The sequence below is a fragment of the Macrobrachium nipponense genome, chromosome 14 (assembly GCF_015104395.2).
Source record: "Macrobrachium nipponense isolate FS-2020 chromosome 14, ASM1510439v2, whole genome shotgun sequence".
NCBI classification, from domain to species: domain Eukaryota; kingdom Metazoa; phylum Arthropoda; class Malacostraca; order Decapoda; family Palaemonidae; genus Macrobrachium; species Macrobrachium nipponense.
In genome coordinates this window covers 21872013-21892012 of record NC_087207.1, presented here as the reverse complement: position 1 = coordinate 21892012, position 20000 = coordinate 21872013, and the positions used below count along the sequence as shown (strand labels likewise).

Below are 20000 nucleotides of genomic sequence, written 5' to 3'. Positions count from 1 at the left end.
TCACTGAAAAAATAAATAAACTAAAGAACTTTCTCTTTCTCCCATCTATGCTCTCTCTTGTTGACGGTGAGATCCTTTTTCCGGAGGAAGCTGTTCAAAATGTTTTTTAAGCTTGGGAAAGGCCCACCTGGGCAGCGTGCATCACTAATTGTCTCATAAATCTCAGCCCCCCCCCCCCCCCCCCCCCCCCCCCCCCCGCAAACCCCCCCGCAAAAGACTTAGAGAAATGTCCCGAAGGGGCCAAAAATAAACGTGTAGCAGTACAAAGCAAGAATAATTTAATTCTTATTTTTCTTTTTGTCCTGTAAGACAAAAAAATTAAGACAAATTATACCCAAGGGGTTTTTCTATAAGGCAAAAAAATTAAGGAAAAATATACTGTTTTTTTTTTTTTTTTGTCCTGTAAGGCAGACAATAAAGTAGTAGACTTTTTTTTTTTAGTCCTGTAAGAAATAAGAAATAAAGGAATATTTAATCCAAGATTTTTTTGGCCCCGTAAGACAAAAATATAAAGACAAAATCCGTTTTTTTCGTCCTGTAAGGCAAAAGATTACGGAATAATCCAATGTTTTTTTTAGTCCTGTAAGATAAAAAATAAAGAAAATACAATTCAAAGTAAAGTATGAGAACAGAGTTGGAATAATTTCATTTAAAATAAAATTTTCTGTCCAGACATACAAAAAAAAACAAAAAATTTAAAAGCCAAGGTTAAGTATGAATGCAGACCAAGAATAATGATTTTTCTCTTGCTAGAAAAAGAAGAAGCAAAAATACACTAAAACTCTTATTAGATAAAACCAGAGAAAAAAAAAATTCATTGGGAAGGCGAATGGAAGAGCAAGAAAATTTCTAGCATGGAAAGTTTTAATATGTAGTTTTTTTAATCACTGAAAAGAACCTTTAGGACAAATTGAAGATATTCTGTAAGGAAAACAGTTTTTCCTGTAAAGCAAAAAAAAAAAAAAAAAAAAAAAAAAAAAAAAAAACATAAAAAAGACAAACAATAGATTCATGGATAAAAAAATGGGAGAACAAGGAAACTTGTCAGGTTGGGAAGGTTTCATATTTTTTTCTACATTAAAAAAAAACTTTAAGACCAACTGAGGATGTCGTAAAAAAGAAAAAAAAATCTGTGCTGTAAAGCAAAAGCAAAAAATAAACGAAAATGAAAGACAAGCAAAAGGAAAATATGTCAGTTTTTTAACCAATGAAAAAAGTTGTACGAAAAAATAATTCAAAGCTTTAGAAAAATGGAAGAGGAAGAAATCTTGTCAAAATAGAGAAATATAGATATTTTTTGTTTTTTTTTACCAATCAACAAAAAATCTCTAAGACACATTAAGAATTTTTGTAATGATTTAGCAAAGGAAAATATGTCAGTTTTTTATCCAATAAACAAAAAGTTGTAAGAAAAAATAATTCAAAGTTTTAGAAAAATGGAAGAAAAAATCTTGTCAAAATACAGAAAGATATATATTTTTTTTGTTTTTTACCAATCAACAAAAAATCTCTAAAACAAACTGAGAATGTTTTTGTAATGATTTAGCAAAAGAAGATGTCAAAGGAAGAGATAGGACTGTCATTAAAAAGTAAAAGAATACAAATAAAAAATAGTTTAACAAATACTTAATTCAAAGACCCAGTGAACAACTGGTAAAAGTCCACAGAAGAAGAATAAGTGTATTTCTTACTCAATAACCAAGACAAAAAGACAAAAATCCCAACGCAAATGAATATCAGCTGGAAAACTCGCACCAATAAAAACAATAAGAAATAAACAAACAAATAAATAAATAAAATAACTTTAAAAAGGCTAAACGTTTCCTTGATAATAATGAATTTCACAGCAAATCCCCGAGAATCGAATAAATTTATTTAAATAATCTATCACTAAAAATAAAAATACGACTAGTAAAAACATGTACTTACGTAATCTTTCACTAACAGTAAAAAAATGAAAGCGAAAAGTAAAAAGTGTACTTAAGTAATGCAACGCTGAAAACGCTGACTCTTGTAACGAGGATTTAATGTTATTATATTTTTCTTTTATTTTCTCATTATACTTCTTGCTGGAGACTGTGCTCATGTAAAGATGAAAAAAAAAAAAATAAACACACACAGATAGACAAACAGATATAGAAAGCCACCTTCATATAACGACTGAAAGAATACCAAACAGTACAGAGAGAGAGAGAGAGAGAGAGAGAGAGAGAGAGAGAGTATAGTATCCAACTCACCAAATAAACTCGCGAAGAAAGCATCTCTGGGTTCTGTCTGATGACTGTGGATAATATGTCCCCGGCATCTTCTAACCTTCCCGTGTTCAAGTACAGTTTCCCCAGGCTCTCTCCAACCTCCGCTTCCCACGAGATTGCTAATGCTCTGGGTGGAGAAAAAGAATATATATATATATATATATATATATATATATATATATATAATATATATATATATATATATATATATATATATATATATATATATATATATATATATATATATATATACTATATATATATATATTATATATACATACATTTATACAGGATATTTTAACTAAAGACATTATATTCTTATAGAGTACAACACAAAATAAAATATGTGTTTACAGAATACATCACGAAAGAAAACGTGAAAGAAAACGTATTCTTTACTAAAGTATATTCTTACAGAATACGCAGCAAAATAAAATATGTTTTTACAGAATACTTTACGAAAGAGAATGATTTCTTATTAGATATTCTCATAGAATGTTTTACAAAAGAAACTATATTCATACTGAATACTTTACGAAACAAAATATATTCGTACAGAATACTTTACGAAAGAAAACGTATTCTTACTAGATATTCTTATAGAATATTTTACGAAAGGTAATATATTCATACTGAATACTTTACGAAACAAAACACATTCGTACAGAATACTTTAGGGCATAAAATATATTTATACAGAATACTTTGCGAAACAAAATATATTCGTACAGAATATTTTAGGAAAAAATATAATATTTATACAGAATACTTTACAAAAGAAAATATATTCTAACACAATACCTTACGATACAAAATATATTCACACAGAATACTTTACGAAAAAAATATATTCTTACAGAATACCCTATGAAAGCAAACATATTCACATAGAATACTCTTCAAAAGAAAATATATTCTTACAGAATACTTTACGAAAGAAAATATATTCACACAGAATACTTTACCAAAGAAAATATATTCATGCAGAATACTTTACAAAAGCTGTACGTATATGTTAGTGGTATGAAAAAAAGTAAATTCAATATGAGTTTAGTGATCAGACTAAAGCAAAATATGTTTAAGACTTCAAAGTGTTCCATATTAAAACTGGATTATCCCAGGTTTACTTAAGTGACTCTACCCAGGAGAGAGAGAGAGAGAGAGAGAGAGAGAGAGAGAGAGAGAGAGAGAGAGAGAGAAATGTAACAAAGATATGAATGGAATAGACAAAAACGATAAGTGGAAAGAGAGAAAGGAAAAGAGTGAGAAAGAGAAGAGAGCGAGAGGAGAGAGAGAGAGAGAGAAGAGGAGAAAATTGTAACAAAGATATAATGGAAATGACAAAAACGCTTTAAGTTGGAAAAGAGAGAAATGAGAGAGAAAGAGAGAGAGAGAGAGATATGGATGGCAGAACAAACACGATTTGGAGAGAGAGAGAGAGAGAGAGAAATTGTAACAAAGATATAGATGGACTAGACAAACATGATATGTAGAGAGAGAGAGAGAGAGAGAGAGAGAGAGAGAGAGAGAGAGAGAGTAAGTAAGGAAAAAGATATATAGAGAGAGAGAGAGAGAGAGAGAGAGAGAGAAATTGTAACAGATATGAATGGAATAGACAAAAACGATAAGTAGGAAGAGAGAGAGAGAGAGAGAGAGAGAGAGAGAGAGATGAGAGAGAGAGAGAGAGAGAGAGAGAGATTTTAACAAAGAAATTGTAAGGAAAAAGATATACAGAGAGAGAGAGAGAGACAAAAATTGTAACAACGATATGAATGGGCTAGACAAATACGATACGTAGAAGAGAAGAGAGAGAGAGAGAGATCCTCGCTCTCTCGTTTTTCCCCCCACCTTTTGTAGAGGAGCTCAGCCTGGGCGTCGAGCTGAAGAGTCCTCATGAGTTTGGCCGTGTTGATGAGTGCCACGGTGTGTCTCGGGTCCAAATCGAGTGCCAGCTCGTAGTGCCTCAGCGCAGCGTCCCCTCGCCCTGTTAATTAAGTGATAAGTGTTGGCATTGCTGACAAGTGCCCCGGGATATGAAGGAGGAATCACGTCAGATTCATCATCAATTTTTTATTTATTTATTTATTTTTTTTTTTAGCATTGTTGTTGTTCCTGAATTATGAGAAAAGAAGACAAGTTCTTATAAATGTCATGTTCATGCTCTAATGGATGAACAGATTTATCATTTATTTAATTTTTTTTCTTGGCATTGTTGTTGTTTTTGAATTATGAGAAAGGAAGACAAGTTCTCATAAATATCATATTCATGCTCTAATGGATGATCTCTTGTGCAGAAGACTTCCATGATACTAGAAGATTCACAGGCCTACATAAAAAAGGCTCATCAACAGCCAGTCTACAAGATTTACCTCTAACTCGTCGTGCTGACTCTTACACTTTTCAATTTACCTTTTCCATGACGTCTAAGAGGCAGTGTCTAAGTCTCCCCCTCTTTTATCCTACCACTTCAGGATCATACAATCTATGCGCTAACCTATCATCCTGCATTCTGTCCGCACGACTGAACCATCTCAAAACATTCTGACCTTTTTAACACTTATTTTACGTCACCATTTACTTTCTCCAGTCAGTTCTTCATATACCACATTCTCTCTGCACAAACAGTGTATCTCAGCTGTTTCAACATTTTCTGTTTTATCATTCCAATTCGACCTTCAGACTTCACTTCCATATAGGAGAGTTAGCTCAACTATACCCTCATACATTACAATCTTGACAACTATGGACGACAAGCTCATGTGCTAACTTGGTTGCTTCGTCTTTCAGTAGCTAAGCTCTTCTCTTATTATACCATCATAGGATATAAATATTATCGTGCTAGACCCATATATATATATATATATATATATATATATATATATATATATATATATATATATATATCTAATACAAGGATCCCATAAAAACACCAAATATAGAGAGAAAAGTACTATATTTCAATGACTGCTGTCTCTCTCTTCAGGTATATACCTGAAGAGAGAGACAGCAGTCTCTGAAATATAGTACTTTTCTCTCTACATTTTGGTGTTTTTATGGGCTCCTTGTATTAGATGGAATTCTGTTGTAACAGAACATTTTTACCAGTCATATATATATTATATATATATATATTATATTATATATATTATATATATATATATAGTGTGTGTATGTGTATACACAAATGAGGATCAAGTTCCTATATATGATCAAAATGTACTGCACTTGTCTTTACTTTATCCTTGTAGTAATTAGGTGTTAACAAATGGTAGGGGGTACTGGACTGCTTAGGCCTGACCAAAAGGGGTGCTGAGGTCGAAAAATGTTAAGAAACGCTCTCCTAGATATTTTAAGAGATATCCGTAGAGATATCAGCCACTAGGCTAAGGATCAACCACAAAATGTTAGTCCAAACGATCCTAAGCTATCAGACGAAAGATATCTTCAATGTCACCCTCTTACAATCTACAGCAAGTCTCTGTTGGCACCGAGAGAAACTCAGAATTCTCGAAGACACATCCTTCCTCATTCCTGTCGTCTGTCAGACATACAGACACGACGGATGCCCGAGATATTCAGCGATGAGAATCGCGCACGAGATATCGACCGAGAGACTTCACAACAACGCACAGCACGCTCGCTGTTATAAAACTGACTCGTCTTTGAAGTCGGGAAGTGAGGAGGATAGGTATTGTCGTGACTTTATTTTTAAGGCGTGTTATTGTCTAGACCATGAAACCCCTGCGTGTTAAATTATATATATATATATATATATATATATATATATATATATATATATATATATATATATATATATATATATATATATATATATATATATCACTGATATTTATACCAGAGAGAGAGAGAGAATCTTATCTTACAGAGAGAGAGAGAGCGAGAGAGAGAGAGAGACGGCAAGCTACATGAAAAATTAAATGTTATATATATATATGTATATATCAGCGTAAAGGTGGACCATTGGAAACGTTGTAATTAATTTCAATACTTTATTTCCTACGTTTCGTAATATCATTATTACATCTTCAGGGAATCTGTTAAACAATAAATAAAATTACTTTAAAATTACTTAAAAATTTCTTTAAAAATTACTCTAAAATTCAACATTTATAAATTACAACTCAATTAAAAAAACACAGAAAACGAAAACAAAACAAAAAAAATAAAAAGACCAAAGACCGCTAACCAACCTTATGCCGAGAAGGCAAAAGACAGAATGACAAAACATAAATAAAAGTTAGCTCATTCTAATATAAGAAACCATTCCAAAAATTGTAAAATATATATAGAAAGAAGCCATTTCCGAATCATAGGCCAAGCAAACAATGCATATGAACTGCCTATCCTAGAGTCATTATTTATTAAACAACTGGTTCCCCAGTTAAATACCCAGACCTCCTCCACACAACACTACCTGGGTTAACTTTTATTTATGTATTGTCATTCTGTCTCTTGCCTTCTCGGCATAAGGTTGGTTAGCGGTCTTTGGTCTTTTTATATTTCTGTTTTCATTTCTGTATTTTTTTTTTAATTGAGTTGTTATTTATAAATGTTGAATTTTAGAGTAATTTTTAAAGTAATCTTTAAGTAATTTTTAAATAATTTTATTTATTGTTTAACAGATTCCCTGAGGATGTAATAATGATATTACGAAACGTAGGAAATAAAGTATTGAAATAAATTACAACGTTTCCAATGGTCCACCTTTACGCTGATGTGTCCTACTGGCCGTCGCCTTCCTCTGTCTCCTGATATATGTATATACTATATATATATATATATATATATATATATATATATATATATATATATATATATATATATATATATATATATACATATACAAGGTGTCCATAAAGTCCCAGTACTATTCTGGACAATAAATACTTGCAATGGTACCGGAACTTTATGGACACCCTATATATATATATATATATATATATATATATATATATATATATATATATATATATATATGATATATATATATATTTATATTTATATATTATTATATATATATATATATATATATATATATATATATATATATATATATGATATATATATATATATTACACACACACACACCACGTTCATAAGCTGTATTGACATTCACACCTCACAGAGCTGCTGCCGATAATTTTGATCCTTAAGGCTTCATTGTTTTAGCACTTACAGTACATTATACGATGATCCTTAAGAGGTCAGTCCTAAAGACGCCAAAAGCCATTGAAAATAAGAGAGGTCCTTGAAACGAGAGAGACAAAAACACTCTTTTTAAAAAAGAAATAATGAAGATGTGTCAGTACAGAAAAGTCGATGTTTTTTCTTTAAAATCTTTTGAGGTTATGTTGAGGTTATTGTTCGTTAGGATGTTCATGTCGACTAAAATCATCAGCCCGTTAGGAAGACATCTAATAATATCAGTAGAATTCTGGGAGATAGAAAGTAAAAGAAGCATAAAAATAAGTGATTCCCTTTTTAGGATTCTTGAGAGAGAGAGAGAGAGAGAGAGAGAGAGAGAGAGAGAGAGAGAGAGAGAACTTGGGTTAAGGCCATAAGTGAAGATGGTACGCTACATCAAAAAAGGAAAAAGAAATGTCGGAAGAAAAAGAAGGAGAGAGAGAGAGAGAGAGAGAGATGGTAAGCTACATCAAAAAAAGGAAAAAGATGTCGGAAAGAAAAAAAAAAGAAGGAGAGAGAGAGAGAGATGGTAAGCTACATCAAGAAATGAAGAAGAAATGCAAGAAGAAGAAGGAGAGAGAGAGAGAGAGAGATATGGTAAGCTACATCAAGACAGGAAAAATAAATGTAGGAAGAAGAAGAAGGAGAGAGAGAGAGAGAGAGAATGGTTAACGGCTACCATCAAGAAAGGAAAAAGGAAAAAATGTAGGAAGAAGAGAAAGGTAGAGAGAGAGAGAGAGAGAGAGAGAGAGAGAGAGAGAGAGAGAGATGGTAAGCTACATCAAGAAATGAAAAATAACTGCAAGAAGAAGAAGAATGGAGGAGGGAGGAGAGAGAGATCAGGAAGAGAAGAGAGAGAGGAGAGAGATAGAGATGGTAAGCTACATCAAGAAATGGACAAAAATAAATGTAGGAAGCAAGGAAGAAGAGAGAAGAGAAGAGAGAGAGGAAGAGAGAGAAGAAAAAGAGAGAGAGAGAACTGGTAAGCTACATCAAGAAAGGAAAAAGACAAATTGGCAAAAAGAATAAGTGGAGAGGGAAGAGATAGAGAGAGGAGAGAGGTAGAGAGAGAGAGAGAGAGAGATGGTAAGCTACATTCAGAAAGGAAAAAGAACAAAAAGGCAAAAAGAAATGTTTATGGAAGAAGAAGAATGGAGAAGAAGAGAGAGAGGAAGCAGAGAGAGATGGTAAAGCTACCATCAGCAACTGAAAAAGAAACAAATGTAGGACAAGAAGAAAAGAAGAAGAAGAAAGAAGAAGAAGAGAGAGAGAGCAGAGAGAAGAGAGAGAGAGATTGTAAGCTACATTAAGAAATGAAAAAGAAATGTAGGAAGAAGAGAAAGGAGAGAGAGAGAGAGAGAGGAGAGATGTAAGAGAGAGAGAGAGAGAGAGAGAAGTAGAAGATCAAAGCAATGAGAAAAAGAAATGTAGGAAGAAGAAGAAGAAGAAGCAAGAAGAAGAAGAAGAAGAAGAAGAAGAAGAGAGAGAGAGAGAGAGAGAAAGATATGGTAAGCTACATCAAGAAAGGAAAAAGAAATGTAGGAAGAAGAAGAAGGAGAGAGAGAGAGAGAGAGAGAGAGAGAGAGAGAGAGAGAGAGAGAGAGAGATATGGTTAAACGCTACATCAGAAAGGGAAAAGAAATTGTAGGAAAGAACGAAGGAAGGAGAGAGAGAGGAAGAGAGAGAGAGAGGAGAGAGAGAGATAGAGAGAGAGAGCAGATTGTAACTACATTCGAAAATGAAAAGGAAATTTGTAGGAAGAAGAGAGAGAGAAGATAGGACAGAAAAAGAGAAAAAGCGAATGGTGGAAGCTCCAATCAGCAATGCAAAAGAAATGTAGAAGAAGAGAAGACAGAAGAGAGAGACATCAGATGAGAGAGAGAGAGAGAGAAGATAGAAGAAAGAGAGAGAGAGAGAGAGAGAGAGAGAGAGAGAGAGAGAGAGAGAGAGAGTATCATACCGGCAATTTTCAACAAATGAGCAAAAATACAACTCCTTGTAAAAAAATACTTCTGAAGACAAAACCTGCCTAGGAATAGTATTGTATCTTAGAGATATGAATTCAATGTAGAGAGAGATTAGTAATTAGCTCGGAAACCTTAACTATAATACAATCGAGAAGTTTCAATGTATTTCAATGACTCAAAGTCTGAGATAAAATAATGAAGGATTATCGACAAGCTCAGAATATTGACTGTGACAGTTATCGGATAAAATGTAAAAGCAAAACCTAATAAAAAGAGAACATAAAATGCATATAAAATGTATATCATTTCAACTTCCGTTGCTGATAAAAAAAAACAGGTTAATGGTAGAACATTCGCCTTAAACGAAACCGTCTTACAGTTTACTTTGAAAAATAAATGACATAAAAACAATCGATAAAGCAATATATTGAAAGCTATTAAAAATGTTTATTAGTGAATAAGATCAGTTAGCGAAATAATGAACAAATAAAAAAAATCGACAGTGGACAAGCAGTCACTAATGAAATGAACAATTATCATCAATCATTTGTAAGGATTATAATCAACTCATTTTATACAAACGCTGACAGTTATGGATGGGATAATCGCTACATTATCAGGGAACGATTATACATCATCTAATAGCTGTTGACTCTCTAAACAGCATATATGACTTTTAATGATCATGGCTTACGAGTTACAATTAGCGAAAAAAAGAGAGAAAAAAAAGAAAGTCTGGGCGAAAGAAAAACAATGGCTAAAAGTTCTGGGTCAAATGGATGTTATTGCCAAAAATTCTGGGTCAAATGGAAGAAATTGCCAAAAATTCTTGGTCAAATGAAAGTAATTACTAAAACCTCCGAGTCAAAGGAAAATAATTGCCAAAAACTCTGGTCAAAATGGAAGTAATTGCTAAAAACTCTGAGTCAAATAAAAATTATTGCCAAAATTTCTGGGTCAAGCGAAAATAATTGCAAAAAACTCTGAGTCAAATAAAAATTATTGCCAAAATTTCTGGGTCAAGCGAAAATAATTGCAAAAAACTCTGAGTCAAATAAAAATTATTGCCAAAATTTCTGGGTCAAGTGAAAATAATTGCAAAAAACTCTGAGTCAAATTAAAATTATTGCCAAAAACTCTGTGTCAAAGGAAAATAATTGCCAAGAACTTTTCGCCAAATGAAAATAATTTCTAAAGCCTCTGGGTCAAAGAGAAATTATTGCCAAAACATCTAGGTCAAAGGAAAATAATTGCCAAAAACTGGGCCACAGTAAAACAACTGCCATAAACTCTGGGCTAGAGGAAAAATTAAACCAAAACTCAGTACTAAAGAAATAACAATAGAAAAACGGACATTTTGCCCCATAAATACTGATAAGTTAGGTTGGTTAGGTTAGATTAAAACACAAGAATGTCAACCAACGAACCTATAGTGTGGAGGAAAGCAGCGTAATTGTTGTGCACGACTGGGTCAGAAGGCCTTGCCCCTAGGAGCATCAAGTGCAGGTTCTCCGCGTCGGCCTTCCGTCCTGCCTCCCTGTAGAGTCCTGCTAGGGCCCACACGGCGTCCTTGTTGGTGGCGTCGTGTCGTAGGCTCTCCTCCAGCAGAGAGACTGCCTCGTCTCGGTTACCCTGCTGTCTGGGGAACCGCAGGAGAGAAGAAGAAATGAGTTAGGATGTAGCACTGGTGAGGTCTCTGTGTAATGCCAAGACTTTGACGGAAGTAATAAGTTAATGGACATGTAGATCTTTATAAGATAGACAATATAAATCTGTAGGATATACTTATGATTAGATCTGATTATGTTCGATTAATTTTCTACGAAATAATGGCCTACATCCTATCCTGATGTCGTGATAATTTTGAGTTAAAAAGGGTATCTTACATCAAGTGTGTTTAATTCATGGATTCTCTCTCTCTCTCTCTCTCTCTCTCTCTCTCTCTCTCTCTCTCTCATTTTCCTTTCACATCTCTGTCTGCCTGTCTGTATGTCTGTTACTCGCTGTATAACTAGAAAAGATGTAGAATCGTTAATTTCTCTCTCTCTCTCTCTCTCCGTCTGTCTCTCTCTCTCTCTCTCTCTCTCTCTCTCTCTCTCTCTCTCTCTCTCTATCAAATATACAAGTACATTCTCCCTATCGCTCTCTCTCTCTCTATTACACACATACACGTACCCACTCTCTCTCTCACGCACGTACACACGTACCCCGCTCTCTCTCTCTCTTTCCTAAACGATACTACCCACCAACATGAAGACTAAGACTTACTGCCTTATCGACGCAAGGTTGTAATAGGCCCTGGCGTGCTGTGGGTGGGTCTTTAGTGCCAGTCGAAAATGAGCTTCCGCCTCGTCCGTGTCATTCAGAAGAGTGCCCAGATTATTGTGGGCACTCGGATGCCCAGGCCACAGTCTTAGAAAATAAATAAGAAACGGATTATAAAAAGATGATCTTTTTTGACATTCACGTGTTATCTCGTGGATGTTATCACTGTAACATTCACTGATAACGGAGAAGTAATTAGCTGTAACTATCAGCTAATTTTTAAAGATAACAGGGAAGTAAATATCTGTAAGCATAGCTAATTTCCAAAGATAACTTGGAAGTATTTAGCTGTAACTACTAGCTAATTTTTAAAGATAACAGAGAAGTAATTAGCTGTAACGATTGGCTAATTTTTAAAGCTAACAGGGAAGTAATTAGCTGTAACTATTAGCAAATTTTTAAGATAACAGGAACATAATTAGCTGTAACTATTAGCAAATTTTCAAAGCTAATCGGGGAGTAATTAGCTGTAATTCTTAGTTCATTTTTAAAGATAACAGAGAAGTAATTAGCTGTAACTACTAGTTAATTCTTAAAGATAACAGGGAAGAATTAGCAGTAACTATTAACTAATCTTTAAAGATAACAGGTAAATAATTAGCTGTAACTATTAGCTAATTCTCGAAGATAACAGGGAAGTAATTAGCTGTAACTATTAGCTAATTCTCAAAGATAACAGTGAAGTAATTAGCTTTAACTATTAGCGAATCTTTAAAGATAACAGGTAAATAATTAGCTGTAACAATTAGCTAATTCTTAAAGTAAGTTTAAATAAACTAATTTGACTTGATACCGTAGGCAAGCTTACGAGAAATCAGGTTGATTAAAAACTCTATCACATAAATATTATAGATGCAATATTGATTTCTCGCTAAAATTTAAGCTTATAAGTGCACAAGGACATAGCATTAGTCAAGTAGAATGCAAAATAATAAACTGATAAATCAAGGAATAAGGAGAAATAACAATTATTTTGGAGCTGTCAAAATTTAGAAGATAATGATTAAGGTTAGCTGATTACTTTGACATTTGCATACTGTATAATTGAGAGTACAAAAAATCAATAAAGAGAGAGAGAGAGAGCCCATCATCATTTACTCTTTGTCTCTTTATTGGGAAAAGAATTCTTGCAAGAGAAGAGGAAGAGAGAGAGAGAGAGAGAGACCCATCATCACTTACTCTTTGTTGGGAAAAGAATGCTTGCAATGGAGAGAGAGAGAGAGAGAGAGAGCATCATCATCATTTGTAGGAACCTTTTTTCACTCTTCGTTTGGAAAAAGAATGCTTGCAGAGAGAGAGAGAGAGAGAGAGAGAGAGAGAGAGAGAGAGAGAGAGAGAGAGAATCACCCTCAGCCTTCTTAACTCCGGACTCCAACCGCTTATTCGCACGCGCGCCATTCGACCCTAAATCTCAAGACATTTGGCATTATGACGTCACGCACAAACTAATGAGCTTGAAAATCACTTAAGCCTTGAAATACAAATTCACGACATTGCCACATTATCATACACAGACGTTCTAACACGATTAAACGCGGCAAACGTCTTTTTCATTTATTTTTTTTCCTGCTTAACGTTCCCTACCGACTCTAATATCTGGCGATGTCATTTGCAATCTCCGTTAATGAGGTCTCGAGGGGTCCTTGACCGCCCAGAGAACGCTTAATTAATCTAATCTCAGGTAACAAGGGCCTGCATCTCCCACGTGAGTGAGAGAGAGAGAGAGAGAGAAAGAGAGAGAGAGAGGAGAGAGAGAGAGATTTTCCCAGGCATACGAACATTTGCGTTCAAGTTGTCCCGAAGCGAGAGCTTAATTGCTAAAGTCAGGTCAGGGCGTGGTCATTCCCGCTTCTGGGTATGAATGGCAATCGCAATAATTTATCCATCTATTTCTTTATTTCCTTATTTATTTATTCCTTTCTTTCTTTATTTATTAGCCTATTGATCTATTTATCGTCCAATCCTCATTATGTTTTATAGGTCATTTCATTCATATGTGGCAATGTCAGGTCAGGCGAGGTCATTCCCGCTTCTGCCTATGGATGAAAATCGTGATGATTTATTTATCTGCCTCTTTATTTCCTTATTATTTATTCCTTTCTCTCTTTGTCTATCTATCAGTCCATTGATTTAGTCATCTTCCAATCCTCATTATGTTTTATAGGTCAATTTATTCATATTTGACAAAGTCAGGTCAGGTGAGGTTGCTCGTACGTCTGAGTATGAATGAAAATTCTATCTATTATTAATTAATCAATTAATTTATCTATTTATCTATTTATTCCTTTCTTTGTTTATTTATCTAGTGTTTTATTACTTATTTTCATTGCATTTTCGGGCCTCTTCTGTTTTTCGGTGGTTTCTCCTCTGCTTCGTAAGAGATAAGGAACAGAAATGTTTAAGAGTTCGTAGGAAATATATTTCAATATCGTCAATCAAAAACGACTTCCGTAATAAGCTAAGAATCCATAAGAAGAATTGAAATAACCATTTTATGGACGAGAAAGATAAACGGGAAAGGAAAGATCATTCAGAAAACGAGAAATAGACTCAGGATAAGATTATAGAAAACGGGAACAGAATGGTCTAGCAGACAACGGGAAATGGAATACAATCTGTACACTTAGGAAAACAATATAGAAAACGAGACAGGAAAGCTCTATCAGAAAACGGGAAATGAAATATAATCTCTACATTTAGGATGAGATTATAGAAAACGGGAAAGGAATGGTTTAGCAGTAAACGGGAAATGGAAAAAATTTGTGCACTTAGGATGAGAATACAGAAAACGGGAAAGGAAAGCTTTACCAGAAAACTGGAAATGAAATATAATCTCTAAATTTAGGATAAGATTATAGAAAACGGGAAAGGAAAGCTCTATCATAAAACGGGAAATGGACTAAAATCTCTACTACACTTAGATAAGAATATAGAAAACGGCAAAAAAAACTGTACACTTAGATAATATAGAAAACGGGAAATGAAAGTTCTATCAGAAAACGGGAAAGGGTTAAACTCTGTATGCATAGGCTAAGAATACAGAAAACGGGAAAGGAAAGCTCTATGAGAAAAAGGGAAATGAAATGTAATTTCTACACTTAGGCTAAAAGAAACAGAAAACGGGAGCAGAAAGATCTCTAGCTACAAGAAGACACTTACTTGATGGCTTCTCTGTAGTGGTGCTTAGCAAGCGCGGGATTGCCGAGGTCCTTCTGTAGGTTGGCGAAATTGTAATGCATTTTAGCATTGTTGGGGAGGATCTGCAGCCCCGCCCTTCGGGGTGTAATGGGGTACGAAAGGGAATGGTGTCATTGGTGATCGGTTACGATTTTGGCCTTGCGCTTATACGCGACAAGAGCATGAATCAGTGAAGTAATGTCATTCATATAGTCATATAATACATTAGGTGACGAAACCGTGGAAGAAGTTGATGTAACAGCCACTAATTTAAGAAGGCATCTAAAAGTAGATATTATTCATAGGACGGAGAAGGAAAACGTGTACAGCAACACGTCAACTTGACGGACCCTAAACTAGCGGACTTTTACACTCACCAGCTTACATGCTATGATTAAATTTTCCTTTATGTCACCATTTCAGATGTGATTTACGTTTAGATTATGTCTTCAATTGGATGGTAAGTATATAGAGTACAGGGTATTTAGGTTGGGAGCTATGTGGAATTCCTGACAGCTGTGAGAGATCTACAAAATATCTAGTAAGTGTCGACTGGAATACAAAATCCTTCGTTAACTAGCTGAATTTGTTACTTATCACAAAGGCCAGGCCCTCCAAGGCATCTGTTAAATTGAACGGTTACTTAATTGAAATGTTACTTAACAGACTTTTTTACTTATCTCAAAGGCCAGACCTTCAAACGCGTCTGTTCAATTGAGGTGCTACTTAATAGACATAGCTACTTATCATGATGACCACATCCCTAAAAAGTGTTAAATTGAGGTGTACCTTAACTGACAAAGTTACTTATCATGAAGACCACACCCCTAAAAAGTGTTAAATTGAGAGGATACTTAACGGACATAGTTACTTATGAAGAACAGACTACTAAAAAGAGTTAAATTGAGATGCTACTTAACAAGATTTCGTTACTTATCAGAAAAACTAGGCTCCCAAAGCGTCCGTTGAATCGAGGTGTCGCTGTATTCACGAAATGATAACCAGACACAAGAAAGAGAACAAGAACAAAATGGAAGAAGAAACAGGTGAGAAAACGACGCGACCTCACCTGAAGAGCGTCGCCCTGGATTCCCAGTCATGGTTCCTCAGCAGAGTCCTGCAGGAGAAGAGGATCAACAACAGGAGGAGAAGGGTGCACGGTACCGTCCGCAGCGGTTGGCGCCGACGCTGACCAGGATGGACCAGCCCATGCTTGGGGAAGAAAGAGGAAAAACAGACAAAAAAGGGTTAACTTTATCTTTAATTATCTTAGTGCCAAACTTTAGGAGGAAACTCAGAAACGATAAAGGTTGATTAAATTTTATGAGGAAAGAGGAAAAACAGAAAAAATATTTTATCTTCAATATCTTAATACCAAATTTTAGGAAGAAGAGTAAAGGCAATAAAAGGTTGACTTTATCTTTAATATCTTAGTCCCAAACTTTAGGAGGAGAAGCAGAAACAATCAAAAGTTAATTTTTAAAAATTATTATCTTAGTCCCAAAATTTAGGATAAAAATCAGAGACAATAAAAGGTTAATTTTACTTTCAATATCTTAGTACCAAACTTCAAGAGCAAAAGTAGAAGCAATAAAAGTAGGTTAATCTTATCTTTAATATCTTTGTGGAAAATAACAGCACTTAATTTAACGGAATGTTAATTTTGCTTGATATAAACGCAGACAAGTCCATTCGTAATTCATTACAAAAACGATAAAATAAGGTTAGCTTTATTCTTAATATCTTCTAGGCAACTGGTTGTCTTCACTTTTCACATAATGGACTTTTAAATAAAGCAAATGAGATTTTACATGCATAATATTACTATGTATTTAATTACTGTAAACTGAATTCAGTCCTCTCATAATTCATCATCACTTAAACAATAAAAGGTCAATTTTATTCTTAATATCTTCAGAATTTTTTTTAACCAAGGTAAAGAGATATCAGTAATATTGTTATATACGATTCAGTATATTTATCATTTATCATCATAAACAATCTATTCCAAACAACAATAATATCTTTAAAAAAACACGATTTATCTTAAGTACTACGTTTAATGTCTCAATTTTCCAAATTCTCTTACAGACCACCTACTTTAGCCAAGTATCCTAGAAGACAACTGAACTCCAAGTTAATAAAAAAAAAATCCCATTCTACAAAATACCTGGGGATGTATAGGATTCTCTCTGCCACGACGAATCCTACGGTGAAGAAGAGATTAGTAGCTGGCAGGAAGGACAGGACCATCATAGCCAATGACAGCAGGATCACTCGGCTGATCTCGCCCTTCAAAAATAGATAAATAAATAAATAAATAAATAAATAAATAAATAAATAAATAAATAAAAAATAAATAAATAAATAAATAAATAAAAATTTTTTCAATGTGTAAGATTGTCTCCACCTTACTTCATGACTATGCACGTTAAGTTGAAATGATTTGAAATTTTATCTCTATGCTTTTGCTAAACAACCAATTTAAGTTAGTGCAAGCATATATATATATCATATATACGTTATATTCATATATATATTATATATATATATATATATGATATATATATATATATATATATATATATATATATATATTATATATATATATTTATATATATCCTAACCTAGACTTTCATTCGTACCTCCCCAGAAGAAATGTTATTGACATGGCGTCATAAGGTCGACGGGAGGTGAAAGTTCTCTACCAGTAAAACATATTCTCTCTCTCTCTCTCTCTCTCTCTCTCTCTCTCTCGTCTCTCTAGCGACTCTTCTTCTCTCTCTCTCTCTCTCTCTCTCTCTCGCCAGGCAATTCTTTCTTACCTTCGCAATGCACCCGCGACTCAGCATGCCCAAGAGAACGAGATAAAAAACCACTGAAGCGACGTTCCTGACATCTGTCGGGGAGGTGATAAGCGGGATAGAGCCCAGCTGCCAATCGTGGGACAGCCTCCAAGGGCACAGCAACAGCCAGGTGTTGAATGCCGGCAGGTAAAGGAATGTCAAGGTCCTGTTGAAAGAGGAGACACGCGATTAGAGAGGTTTTCAAGGTTCTGGAGCTGTCGCTGGAACGAGACAATGCAACAGTGAGAAAGGTTATCAAATGGATGACACTGGAAAGCTTTTTCAAAGTGTTGGTGTCTAGACCAGTTATCTGAACGAGGCGATGCAAGTGGAATTGGCTTTGTTAAAATATGTATGGGTAGTTTCACGTCTCTTTTCTTAGGTATTTGGGCATTTGTGGTTGTGGTTATGATACCACTGAAGTTTTATCTTTAATCTAGAGTCAATGTGCATTTGAACGAGGCAGTGCAAGTGGAGTTGGGTGTGCTAAAAAATGTATGGGCAGTTTATACCCCTTTAATTGGGTATGTGGGCATTTGTGGTTGTAATTATGATGCCACTGAAAAGTTTTTATTTTCTTTATTTTTTATTATTTTTTAAATCTAAAGTCTGCTTCTGTTCATTTGAACGAGGCAGTGCAAGAGGAGTTGGGTGCGCTGAATAACGAATGGCCAGTGTCATGCCCGCTTGCTAGGGCATTTGGGTATTTATGACAGCAATTATGATAACACTGAAAAACGTTTTAAAGTTCAGTGCTATTTCTTATTTGAATAAGACAGTGCAAGTGGAGCTATGTTTGCGGGAAAAAGAATGGGCAGTGTCATTCCCCTTTGATGGGGCATTTGGCCATTTATGATGCTGATAATGATGATGATGATAAATTGTGGGTCTTTGTTCGGGTGACGTGTAAATTATTGATGATAGGATTCCATAAAAGCCTGGAACCTCTAGTGTCTTGTAAATATTTGCTTCTGATCTGTGAATATTTCTTAAGCAAAATGCCAACCTTCACAGCAACCCTTTTGGTGGTTAAAAAAGATTGCATTGAAAAACTGTAATTTCAATACTGGGAATATTTATTTTTGCTCTTTAAATAATATTTTAATAAAATATCAACGACACACGAATATTTGAGGATTAAAAACAAAATTCAGAAATTTTGTTTTTAAAATTACAGTTTTTCATTGCAACTTAAAAAAAAAGGTAATCAACCATTCAGTGAAGTTTGGCAGTTGAAAATGAGAAGTGTGTATTGTTTAAGTATGCAAATATTTATTGCTGCTCTGTAAATGTATTAGGAAAAACATTACGAAGAACAGACGAAATGGTATTCAGAATAGGAAAGTAAATATTTATAATTTCTCTGTAAAACTCTGTTCTTAATAATAATAATTACCAATAAAGCACGGAAATTTTGAGTTAAGCTTTGGGTCAATAAAAAGGAAACAAGTTCATCCTGTAAGAGTACCTCGTCAGTAGAGAGGAGGCGTAGGCTGCCGGGTTGTCTTGCTCACTGAAGGTGGGAGATGATCCTTGCAGCATCCAGAGTCTGAAGATCAGAATGACGCAACCCTGTAGGTTGGCAACACCGTGAGAGGAAAGAATATGAAGGAGTCCATTTTATTCATTGGGGGTTACATTCGATGCTTCTTCTTACTCAGAGTAAGCCATTTTCACACTTTGTAAATTATTCTATAAATGGCACGAGTTAAAACTCTCAAGTGATGAGTTATTTTATTTCCAAATGAACTTTCGGCAGTAAAAAATTCATTTACTACTGATATACTTCAAAACTGGGGTTCCTAACAGGCGGTATCCATACCCCTTGGGGGTGGTTGGGTATGAGAACCACATGCTGGAGGCATGGAACATGATCTCTGGACACTTGTATATGTTTGATTTTAATGTGTCAAAGTCTACATGGGTACATTTTGTAAATAAGTAACAATATACAACTATAAATGCTTTTAATTTTCTCGTATGTTCTATTCCTAGCCATTCATACCTAAAGTATGTATGAAACTAAGTATATTAAGTTATATTGTCAACAAATTAGACTTGAGTGGACTTGGGCAAAGGGGGTATGGAACCATAATGGGCAATTCGTTGGGGTTCTGGAGTCATCAAAAAGTCAAGAACCACTAATTGAAAATGTCTTTTTATATTTCACATTGCTTCCGAAAGGTTATCTGACACTGCCCAATAAGATTTTACCAGTGACGGAC

The 20000-nt window shown here is 34.4% G+C and overlaps 1 protein-coding gene across 1 annotated transcript in view; it reads right to left on the bottom strand.

Moving 5' to 3' along the window:
* LOC135226380 (protein O-mannosyl-transferase TMTC1-like) overlaps positions 1-20000 on the bottom strand; it is a 132660-nt gene that overhangs the window by 5985 nt on the left and 106675 nt on the right. The window contains 10 exon segments of the mRNA XM_064265856.1: positions 2238-2382; positions 4104-4239; positions 10855-11066; positions 11696-11839; positions 14912-15025; positions 15999-16080; positions 16083-16141; positions 17100-17221; positions 17755-17941; positions 19244-19347. Of these exon segments, the coding sequence (XP_064121926.1) occupies positions 2238-2382; positions 4104-4239; positions 10855-11066; positions 11696-11839; positions 14912-15025; positions 15999-16080; positions 16083-16141; positions 17100-17221; positions 17755-17941; positions 19244-19347 (1305 nt within the window).